This window comes from Chironomus tepperi, unplaced genomic scaffold (assembly GCF_022539635.2).
Source record: "Chironomus tepperi strain 1889 unplaced genomic scaffold, CSIRO-AGI_Ctep_v1 contig_195, whole genome shotgun sequence".
In the NCBI taxonomy this organism is placed as follows: Eukaryota; Metazoa; Arthropoda; class Insecta; order Diptera; family Chironomidae; genus Chironomus; species Chironomus tepperi.
The window spans coordinates 178,207-189,050 of NW_027226317.1; the positions used below are offsets into that span (position 1 = coordinate 178,207).

Consider the following 10,844-nt stretch of genomic DNA (forward strand, 5'->3'; position numbering starts at 1 on the left):
AAGGAGGGGTCATTGGGGGTGAGGGTACCATGCATCCTTCTCAAGCCCTCTCCATCCTTTCTCCATCCAAAATCCGAAAATTAGAAATCCGGTTATTTTGTAACTTTTTGAAGCATTTTTGCAAAACCTAAAAATTATGGCAAAGGTAAGGGGCCGTTCACTTATTACGTTACGCAAAAAAACGAATTTCTAGACCCCCCCACCCCCCTCGTTACAAAATGTCCATGAAAAAAAAAATTTTTTTTTTTAGGCTGTTACAAAATCCTAGACCCCCCTTCCCCCCCTTAAAAGCGAACGTAATAAGTGAACGGCAACTAACGGTCGGACACCTCCCCTCAAATCCCACCCATCCATCCCATCCATCCCATTGTTCCCACCCACCTTACCCTTCTAGTAAGGCGTAGTCTGAAATATTGAACAATTCCTTTGCTGATGCAAGAACGGAAGACATGTTAAGTAAAATTTAGTAATAATTTAGAAATATTTTGAGATCAATAATAAGATAAATATTTTTTTGTAATTTAAATTGTAATTTATTTAATTTTCTATTCCATGTTTTTTGTATCCGCATATGTTCAGTTCTTTTAATCCTAAACAATTTGATTAATTTCTTAATTCATAATTTTAAACACAATTCTCAACTTACTAGTTCTTATTCATCAATTAACTTTTTTTTTTTTTTATTTATTTAGTTCTTATTCATCAATTAACTTTTATTAAATTTACCTATATAATTAATTTCAACATTTAAATGTTTCTTTTCATAACTTTTTTCATTCAAGTCATTTTTTTATAGCATACATTTAGATTTTTATAGCAACTTTTAAATAAAATTTTACCGTTAATATTTGAGTTCAAAAAATACGTTAAATTTTCCTTCAATTTCAATTGAATTATCAAAATACAACAAAAATAAAACAATGTAAATTGTTTAACACATGTGAAGCCATTTTGTGAGCAGTGTGAAGCTGAAAATCATGAAAATGAGTGTCTTACTTACTTACTTACTTACTTACTTACTAGAAACATGCTCCGACTTGGAGTCAAGGTTATTACAAAATCTTCCATCTGACTCTGTTACTGACACAAAGCTTGGACATATTCTCTGTTTTGACATCTAATTGACCTTCCCGCATTACTTTCCTACGCCAAGGTTTCTTTTGGAGCACCAGGGCGTCTTTTTCCATGTGGATTCCATCCAAGCACGGTAATTCCCATCCCATTTACGATACTTTCTCTAGTGTGACCTATAGAATATTAGAATATTTCTATTGATTTTTAGAGACTAACCGGAAGCCTTCCTGCTAGTCTCGGCAAACCACATCGGAAACCTTTATTCAAATTTCCTTTTTTTAACTTCACGACTTGATCGTTTACCGTCGCCATTGCTACTTGCTGCCTCCTGTGATCTCTTAATTCTCTCAATTAAAGCATTTTTCTTCTCTTCCATCAAGTTCTTTTGCTTCTGTTTCTGTGCAATTGCTTCCTGGACACTCTTATTGATGACTTCCGTCTTTTCCAAGTCACTTCTTTTTTTCTCGTCAATTTTGGACAGGATGACTTCCCTGTCCGAGCCATGACAATGCTCATCACCAACTTTAACAAAGAATTTACCATCATTAGTGCTGTAAGCCTTAACTTCGCATGCTTGTCGGAAGCATTTCATGTACAGCTTATTGGCTGTTGAGTTGGTCACTATAAAGGCATAGTCATAATTAGGCAGTAGGACATGAATGCTGCGTCTACTTCCAATCTGCTCAATTCTCATTTTGACTTCCTTGTAGACATTTTTGGTCATGTCCGCTGTGTTAAGCTTAGCCTTGGCTGTATCATGGATTCTTTTATGTCCAATAAGTTGACCGTCAGTTTTGAACTTTATAAAGCATATTGGACATTGGAACTTGCATTCTTCCTCAATTGACTTGACTGGCTTTTTGGCAGTTCCACTAACATTTGGAAGTGACACTTTAGTGACGACTCTAATTCCATTGACATTTAGTGACACATTCATTGTTTTTGGCTTATCAACTTGATTAAGTCCAGCTGCTGATCGTTCACGTTCCTGTCTCTTGTCCTGCTCAATTTTCATTAGTTCCTGCATCGCTAATAAAGCTGCTTCTGCTTTAGACTTGTCAGACTTACCGGACACGACCGTATGTGAGACACTACGTCTTGTTGCCAAGTCTGATTTAAAGGAATTGACTGTATTGTATTGGAACTCATCCTCATCATTGTCATTTTGTTGTAAATTTGATGTAAAATATGAAAATTCATCTTCAGTCAGTTCCTGCTTGACGTCAAGTTCTCTTATGATGTATGTGTCCTGATGGGATGTGCCTGACTGATCATCGGTCAAGTATAAAGGCAGATTTGATATTAATGGCTGGTCGTCATTGACTTCTTCCTTAATTTTGACATCACATATGGCTGGGTCCAGATTGTCAAGCGGTTCCTCCTTAATTTTAACATCTGGTTGGACTTCCGTTAAATTTTTAAAATCTTTTAATGAAATTTTGATTGTTTTTGATGCTGTTTGGTCAATTGATGCTGAATTTTCGGGTACAAATGGCTTTTTTTGTGGATCAAACTCAAAAATTGTCCACAATTGGTCATCGTCGTCAATGACTGCCTTAACATCCTTAATATTATCGAATAATTTGGCTATATTTACAAAATTACAGTCATTAATGCTGATTAATCCACGTTTTAGGTCTATTTTTGGTAAGTCTGGATTAATGTGCTTAACATGCTGTCTAAATGACGTCACATGTGCTGGATTAAATGAAGTTTTTGGATATCCAGTTGGAATTATCAGCACTTTAACAAGATTTTCTGATGGCTGATGGTCAGTGTCACTTAAAATGCGTATGCTGCTTGTCAGGAGATCAAGCACTTTGACTTTTGGTCCAGTAAGTCCATAATGTCCATAACATTTCCTGACAATCAGCTCTTCCTTGTATTTACTGCCAAAATTCTTGTAAATTCTAAAAAATTCTTCAAGTTCATCCTCAAAATTATCTCTTGTGTATGCCTTAATATGCTGTCTTTTAGGCTGATTTACAGCACATGCTCTTGCATGCTCCTCAACTTGCTCATCTTCTGCTTCATATTTTAGTTCTAGTGGCTCTAAAATGTCTTGATATTCAATGCACGATGAGCTTACTTGCTCATGTTCAGGATCAAGCGGTTCCTTTTTAATTTCAATTTGATAATCAGTTCCAGTTGACTCATTCATGACTGTATTATGATATCCTTAATTCCCACTTTGCTAATTTTGATGTTTTGGCTTGAATTGCTGATTTGGAAGCGATAAAGCTTGACTTAATATAAATCACAGGAAGATTTATACCATTTGTGCTGTATAGATGAATTTTGGTGATATTTAGGTTCCTTTACGATGTATCCGATGTCGGATACACTGGATATGCTGTTTTATTTCTGATTTTTATGTAGCTTCTTATCACTTATGAGCCATAGCATCAGTTCCTACAAAATATAATACAATTCAAATTCCAAATCAATTTAACGGCTTTTTTTGTTTCAAACCTTACATGAAGCAATACAATTGTATCAAATGGATGTAGTTGAGCTCCCCATAAATTGTTTTCTATGCTGTAGTAATCTTTGAAATATCTTTTGAATATGCACGTTGAGATGAAAATGACAATCTACATATAAAGTAGATTAATTTGTAAAATCTCAAAAATGAGATTTTTTGAGAAACTTTTTTGGTTTTCAACACTAAAAAAAGTTTTTAAATAACACAATAATGACCAATGCTTGATTTTTTTAATTGAAAAAAAAAACTATTGTAAGGTTTTAAAATTTGAAAAGTTACACCCTTTCAAAATAGCAAGTTAGGAAAATAATATAACATGATATATAAATTTTTTTAAATTAATAAATTTAACCTGAAATCTACCGTTGGGAAGGTTAGGGGGGAGGCTCTATCTAGCGATAGAGCCAGTTTAAGGCACCAACTTTTTATTTTTTTTAAATTGTTCTTAATTTAATCCAATTTTTGATAGTAAATTAAAATAAAATTTATTTAACATTTTTAAAATTTTTTAACATTTTTATAAAATTTATAAATTTTTTTAAAATTTTAATATTTCAACATATTTCTAAAGCTTTTACAATTTTTTTTTAAATTTTGATATTTTTTGGAAATTTTTAGATTTTTTAAAAATTTTAAATTTTTTTAAAAATTTTTACATTTTTTTTGAACTTTTAATTTCTTTTTTCAAAATTTTGATATTTTTTTGAAACTTTCAAGTTTTTTAAAATTTTCTACATTTTTTTAAAAATGTTTACATATAATTTTTATATTTTTTTTTACATTTTTTCAAAAATTGTGACAATTTTTTTAAAATTTTATTACACTTTTTAAAAATTTTATCATTTTTGTTTAAATTTCAACATTTTTAAAATTTTTTAAATTTTTTTTTTAACATTTTAACATTTTTTAAAAAAATAATTTTGAATACAATTTTTAACTGATTTTTGAAATTTAAACAAAATTTTTCATATTTATTAAAAAATTAATATTATTTAACTTCCCGAGTGGAACAGACTGAAACTACTCGGCCTTATGTCCAGCAATTGACTTGATACTTCTGGAACTTTATCGTTATTTACGTGGTTTCAGGTATTTTTTTGTTGCATTAGCAGTATTTGCTGCACGTACTGAATTTGTTCTATATACATCATTTCTAAATTTTGCAGATACATCCGGAGGTCTATTAGTTGAATAAATATTTGAGGTCGGTACTTTAGGTTGTAATGGAATTGATTGGAATTTCAATTTTCGTTTTTCATCTACTTTCAGTTCTTCAACAATTCTTTCAAATGCTTCCTTTGGATTCTCAAACACAAATGACTTAAAGTAAAATTTCTTCATAATTTTATGATCAGCATAAAGTCGGAAGTGATTAAACAAAAGATACAGAAGATCGTCCAATTGATCGATGAAAAATGATATTGGACCATTTTTACTATTGAAGAATTTAGAAACTTGCTTTAATGCTTCCGGATCTCGACTTGCTTTTGCATTAGTCTTTGATGTGATCGGTTCATAATTCTCGACATATTCACTCTCGCTGTCTGTGCAGTCATCCTTATGTGTGTCCTAAAATTTTGTGATAATATTAAAATCAGAGAGTGGCTTTCTCAAAAACGACCGTTAATTTTTTTCAAAAATATTTTTTGTCGTTAAAATTCAAATTTTTTTTGACCGTTACTTTTAATTTTTCTTCGTAACGGAAATTTGTATTTTAAAATAAGTTGAGTTCGAAATTTTCGAATTTTTTGACGATCTAAGGTCGAAAAATTTGAATTTGAGACGGCCACACTCTGATTAAAATATTTAATAATTTTTTAAATTTAAATTTGATTGAAAAAGGGCAAAATTTGGTTTCAAAAGACAAGGTTCAGACCTTGGACACTGTCAAAGGAATGCCAGCATTAGAGACAGTTATAGATGGCAACTAAGACATGCCATGGATCACTGGAGGGTGTGGGGGGTTTTAGGCCACTGATGCCATTTCACAGCATCTGATAGTCTGATTGCTGTCCTGTCAGCCCCAAATGACCCTAAATATGATTACAAAAACTGCAAACCACAGCTGACAGGACACCATAATGTGTAGCAACACCCAGAGTCCTGTTAACCCTAATATAAGCAACATATCAACATGACCCAATTGCACAAGTACCTTGTTCCTTATAAACTTGATCAATTCAGTCCAACTGCTATCATTTGGATAAAAACATGAAATTTTGTCACCAAGCATGCTCTTCCATTTGTAGTCTTTTGGTAATTTTGCTTCCAGTACAGCTTTACGGACTTCAATCAATTGCTTCCTTTTTTCATCCTTACTGCCACCATCCGTACTTAAATTTAATCGACTATTAATTTTATCAATAAATTTTGAAATTTCATCATCTGTCCAAAAGTATGGATGACTTTTGAATTCATTAGGACTTGCTGGTTGCTGAACATTGAGCATGCATACAATTAGGTCAGCAAAAAGTTTTAAATTTGATTTTTTAATGTATTTTGGGGTGTCTAAAGCTTGCAAAATGCAGTCAAATTTTTGTTCGTAAGTGATGTGATTTTGAGTATCAAGCAGATGGTCAGGATTAGTAAAAATAGACAGGACGAGTGTGCCTACATCCTGAATATTTTTTAAATAATCATTTTCAGTTGGATTATTGTTATTTGTGGATATATTTAATAATTTTGGTGTCGGTCGATTATTTTCAGTTATTATTATGACATTATCAAGTGTTAAAATGTCCAGCACAGATTGATATCCATGCTGGATCTGAACCTCATTGAGCAGCACCTTAATTATGTATTTTAACTCATTTTCATCAAAATTGTCCTTTTTATGTTTAAGAAATTGCCTAAATGTAGGATTTGATTGGATATTTGTACATGCGCTGCTGTCTATTGGGCGTTTCTTACTTGTACAGCAGTAATTGACATCTTTTAAATATTTGTGATCCTTAAATGTCTCAATTAATTTATAATTTTGATGTTCAACATTTAAACATTTAACAATTAAATCGATGAAATTTTCAATATTTTGATGCTGGATCCACATTGGAACCACTAAATATGCTCGAATATGATTAAGTTTTTGATTATTACATGACAATTGTTTATTTTCATTTAAAATATTATTAATGTCACAATTATCAACAAAAATAGAAATGAGCAATAAGCCGACATTTATAATGTCATTAAGGTAGTCGTTGTCGTTTTCAGTTACTTTAAAATTTGAAAATTTTATTATTTGTTGATCATTTTGAAATTCTATTGAAATACTATCTAAGGATATATTGTCAATGACTAATTTTTGTGAATGTTTTTGTTCAATTTCTTTAATTAAATTTTTTAAAATATTTTTAAAATTATCTTCATCAATGTTTGATTTATTAAGTTCAAAATATTGCTTGAGGGTGCACCTTGGGGTAGCCATCTGCTGTACGTTTGTACTCTGGGTAAACGATTAAAAAGACTAACAGTTAATTTTGTACGGTTTTGCAAGAATTTTAATAAAAATTAGTTTTTAGCAATGCAAATTTAAATTAAAAAATTAACGGTTAAAACTCAAAATTTTTAATGTTAATTTTAATTGATATTTGCTGAACTAATCAAGTAAATTGCAAGATATCAACTAATTATCGATAAGAACTAAAATTTATGCCTTAAATTCAAGAATAGATTGATTATTTAAGATAATTTCTAACGGTATTTCAAAATTCAAACATAAATGCTAATAACAGGACACTATCCGTTTACCCTGGTTTTGTACCTTGCTGTTGTGTCCCGACAAAGCCTCAAAATGTTCCCGATTTTTCAACAAGTCGAAAAATTTTAGAATTTTGGGATAAATTTTGAATAATTTCGTTTTGAAGGTTCTAGTTCAGGCCCTGAACTAAGAAATATCAAAAACGATCGTTAATTTTTTTAAAAAAATAATATATTTTATCGTTAAAATTCTAATTATTTTTGACCGTTACTTTTCCTTTTCTTCGTAACGTAAATTTTTATTTTAAAATTGGTTGAGTTCGAAATTTTCAAATTCTCGAAAATTTAATGTCGAAAAAGTCGAATTTGATTAAATTTCAATTATTTTCTGCACTTTTTTGGAAGTTTTTAACGTAATTTAAATAGTTTTTTTGAACATCAAGAGTCAAAATAGCCTAAAAGCAACCCCAATTGTGCCAAAATTAGAAATACCCCGATTTTTTTATCCAAAAGTGTCCCGATATTTTGCGAAAATCCTCTGGCCACCCTAAGTGTAACTCGATAAGATGCTGGCTGAATTCATATTAATCTACGTAAGCTCTACTCATGGTTGTGCATTATCAAGTATTTTGACTGTTTTTAGTCATTTTTTATCAAAATTGCAACCTTTTTATGAGGAGTCACTTAGGAAGAGATACAAACATGTCCAACTGTCACTTTCTTTTTAACATAAACTTTTTATTAATTAAATCCTTAACTTAATAGTTTGAATACATTATACTTTTATTAAATTTTTAAGGATCCAGGCTCTAACTGTCACTGTGATGTTGTATTGTTTTTTGGCCAAATTTTTAACTTTTTCTTTCTTTTGTTTATAATTTTTTTCAACTTTTCCGGCTAATTTTTCTAACAAATTTTTAATAATAAAACAGTCATCACAATAAGTTTGATTCCATTGCTTTTAAGACGCTTTATAGAGCAATATTGTATTTGATTCAATGTATTTAATTCAATTTAACTTGATTTTAATTTTTTGGCACTAAAGAATTTTTATTTTTTTTTTTAATTAATTTTATTTAATTTGACCATAACTTCACTTGATGATAAGGCATTGCCTTATGTCTAATACTACAATTACATACAACATTTTACATTTAAATTATTGAAACAAAACTAATTATTAACTAAAATTAAATTGCGAAAAATTTATAAGTTTTTGTGTTTACATGTTGAATTATCAGCTGAAGATGCTTGATCGTGAGGAGGATAAAGCAACAAGCGTTGATAACAATTGAATGGTTTTTAGCTTTTGAGTGGGAAAATTCAAAAGAATTTTTTCAAAATTTAAATTTCATTTTCTGTTTTATGGCTGCAGATGAAGAAGCAATTGATGTCTTCGAGAGAAGTGCCTTCGAGAACGATTTACGGTCCTATCAAAGATGGGGATGAATTCAGAAGCAGACATAATAATGAACTTTATGAGTTCTTTCAAGATACAGTTACAGTTCTGCGAATAAATCGTTGAAAATGGGCTGATCATGTGAATAGAAAGCCTGATGATGCCTCAATACTTAAAGTGACTACCTGATGACTTTTTGGATGGAATGAGACCTCAAGGTAGACCTAAGAGCTCATGGAATTACTGTGTGAGCAACGATACAAAAGTGATTGGAATTAGAAACTGACAGAAGTTATCTAAAGACAAATTAAGCTTCCGATAAACTCAAAATACGGCAATAGGTCCCCGCGAGACTTTGCCAAGGAAGTAAGTAAGTGATTAATGCTATAAGTAGCTTAATAAATTTAGCTTGTTCCAACAAGATATAACATTTGAGTATAACATTTAATAACATAAAGGGGGGTTCAACTACTCGAATTCTTCGACTTAAATCGACTTTTTCATACAAAACCCAAGTCGACTTGGAGCTCTGGATATAATATTAATAAAAAACGTTAATAATTTCTCTAAAAAGCATTAATTAACTTTATTATATCTTCATCATTTATTTATAAATTTGATTTAATATCATGCAATTGGATTAAATATTTATCAATCATGTGGTGGTTCCAGGTTCAATAAATTCAATAGATGCGCTATTGATGCAATATCTCTTCTTAGTCGGTGGTGGTCCATCTCCAAAGACATGCCCTAAAAAGTATATAATCAAAATGTTATTAAATATCCATAGATAGTGGCCTTCATGGAGGCTGACCTTGACATAGAGTCTTGAAAACATATCTTAAACTTACCAAGATGAGCATCACATTTGCTACAACGTACTTCTGTCCTGACAGTGCCAAGTGACGCATCTCTAAGTAATTTCACTTTTCCTTGCTCCAAGACGTCATTGAATGCTGCAATTATGAATATCATAGTTATACATTTGGATGTGAATTAGATGTAGAGTTGGCAAGAGTCCAATCTGTAGGTGCCTCGTTCAGAGTCTGGACTGGAGGCCGGGCTGGAGTTTGGAAGCGCCTCCCAACCAAAAAGCCAGATTCCCAAAGTCCTGCCAACTCTGATTAGTTCAGTGGTGGACAACCTGTATTCCGCGGCACACCAGTGGAAATGCCACCAACCGTAAGCCATGTACAGATTTCCCGAATAGCACAGCGTTGCCGTCACGTTGACGCTACGTCGAAAAAAGTGCGGCGCAACGTGCATTTGACGTAGCGGCTCCATGACGTCTACCTAAAGACAGATTTCGTTTTTTTTTTGCCGCCTTGTGCTATTCGAATTGGCTCTTGGGGCCCACCACCAAGAGGTACCATGACACACAGGTTGCCCACCACTGGATTAAGATCTTAGAAGAGGATCTCAGATTAGAATCTCAGATGAGGATCTCAGATTGACTCTCATCACTTACCAGGCCATCCACATCCACTATCATACTTGGTATCCGAATTAAACAGCTCCTGATGACATACAACACAGACATAAGTTCCTTTTTCATAAAATTTATTATATTTTCCAGTAAAAGCACGTTCAGTTCCAGCTTCTTGAGTTACATGATATTGCAGCGGAGTTAGTCGTTCCTTTAACTTTTCCTTATCAAATTCCATTTTTATTGTTTGATTGTCTTGATTTTTGTTGAATTTTGATGCTGTCGTTGAGATGAAGGTTGCTGAAATGATGAGGAACAATAGTAAGCTATAGATAGTATTAAGCTAGTCTCAATTGTACTGAGTCGAGCTATAAAACATTGAAAGTCTATCCGACACGCCTAAATATGAACTAAAATGAGTTTAACACATCATGCAACTTGTGCTCATCATCTGTGACTTGATTTTCTAAAATATCAAGGTCGATGGATGATCTTGACCTCAAACTTAATTCCAAATCATTCAATTTTGAGCAATTTAATTCCAATTTTGCCTTTAAATCTACTAAAAATCAGCACACATATACAAAAAATTGTCCACACGTCCTCACCTGTTAGCGCATAACTGAATATTCTAGACGTATTTCTATTTCTCAATCGATTAACGATATTGTATCTTATCAAGTTAGTAGCAATATTCATAGATTCAAAGTATATCTTCGTATTACCACCACCAACTTAATTTGATTGACTTGTCAATTACC

At 31.8% G+C, this 10,844-nt stretch overlaps 3 protein-coding genes across 5 annotated transcripts; all 3 read right to left on the minus strand.

Moving 5' to 3' along the window:
* Positions 1–646: 646 nt before the first annotated feature.
* On the minus strand, positions 647–3,656 carry LOC139089708 (uncharacterized). Of its 3 annotated transcripts, XR_011544323.1 has the most exons (3): positions 3,547–3,627; positions 1,021–3,486; positions 647–968 (listed from the first exon to the last, which is right to left on the minus strand). XR_011544323.1 is itself a non-coding variant. In XM_070639308.1 (2 exons), the coding sequence occupies exon 2, from the start codon at positions 3,233–3,235 to the stop codon at positions 1,334–1,336; it is 1,902 nt and encodes a 633-aa protein (XP_070495409.1). In that variant the 5' UTR covers positions 3,236–3,486; positions 3,552–3,656; the 3' UTR covers positions 647–1,333. The 3 variants fall into 3 exon arrangements, 2 of the variants coding, with proteins under 2 accessions (XP_070495409.1, XP_070495408.1); XM_070639308.1 differs by having other exon boundaries at positions 647–3,486; positions 3,552–3,656; XM_070639307.1 differs by having other exon boundaries at positions 647–3,486.
* Positions 3,657–4,361: 705 nt separating this feature from the next.
* On the minus strand, positions 4,362–7,483 carry LOC139089710 (uncharacterized). The gene is made up of 2 exons (XM_070639309.1): positions 5,715–7,483; positions 4,362–5,128 (listed from the first exon to the last, which is right to left on the minus strand). Exons 1-2 carry the CDS (start codon positions 6,984–6,986, stop codon positions 4,631–4,633), a joined length of 1,770 nt encoding a protein of 589 aa, XP_070495410.1. The 5' UTR covers positions 6,987–7,483; the 3' UTR covers positions 4,362–4,630.
* Positions 7,484–9,218: 1,735 nt separating this feature from the next.
* LOC139089707 (methionine-R-sulfoxide reductase B1-like) lies at positions 9,219–10,837 on the minus strand. The gene is made up of 4 exons (XM_070639306.1): positions 10,692–10,837; positions 10,126–10,383; positions 9,509–9,613; positions 9,219–9,407 (listed from the first exon to the last, which is right to left on the minus strand). The coding sequence occupies exons 1-4, from the start codon at positions 10,780–10,782 to the stop codon at positions 9,313–9,315; spliced, it is 549 nt and encodes a 182-aa protein (XP_070495407.1). The 5' UTR covers positions 10,783–10,837; the 3' UTR covers positions 9,219–9,312.
* Positions 10,838–10,844: the final 7 nt, after the last annotated feature.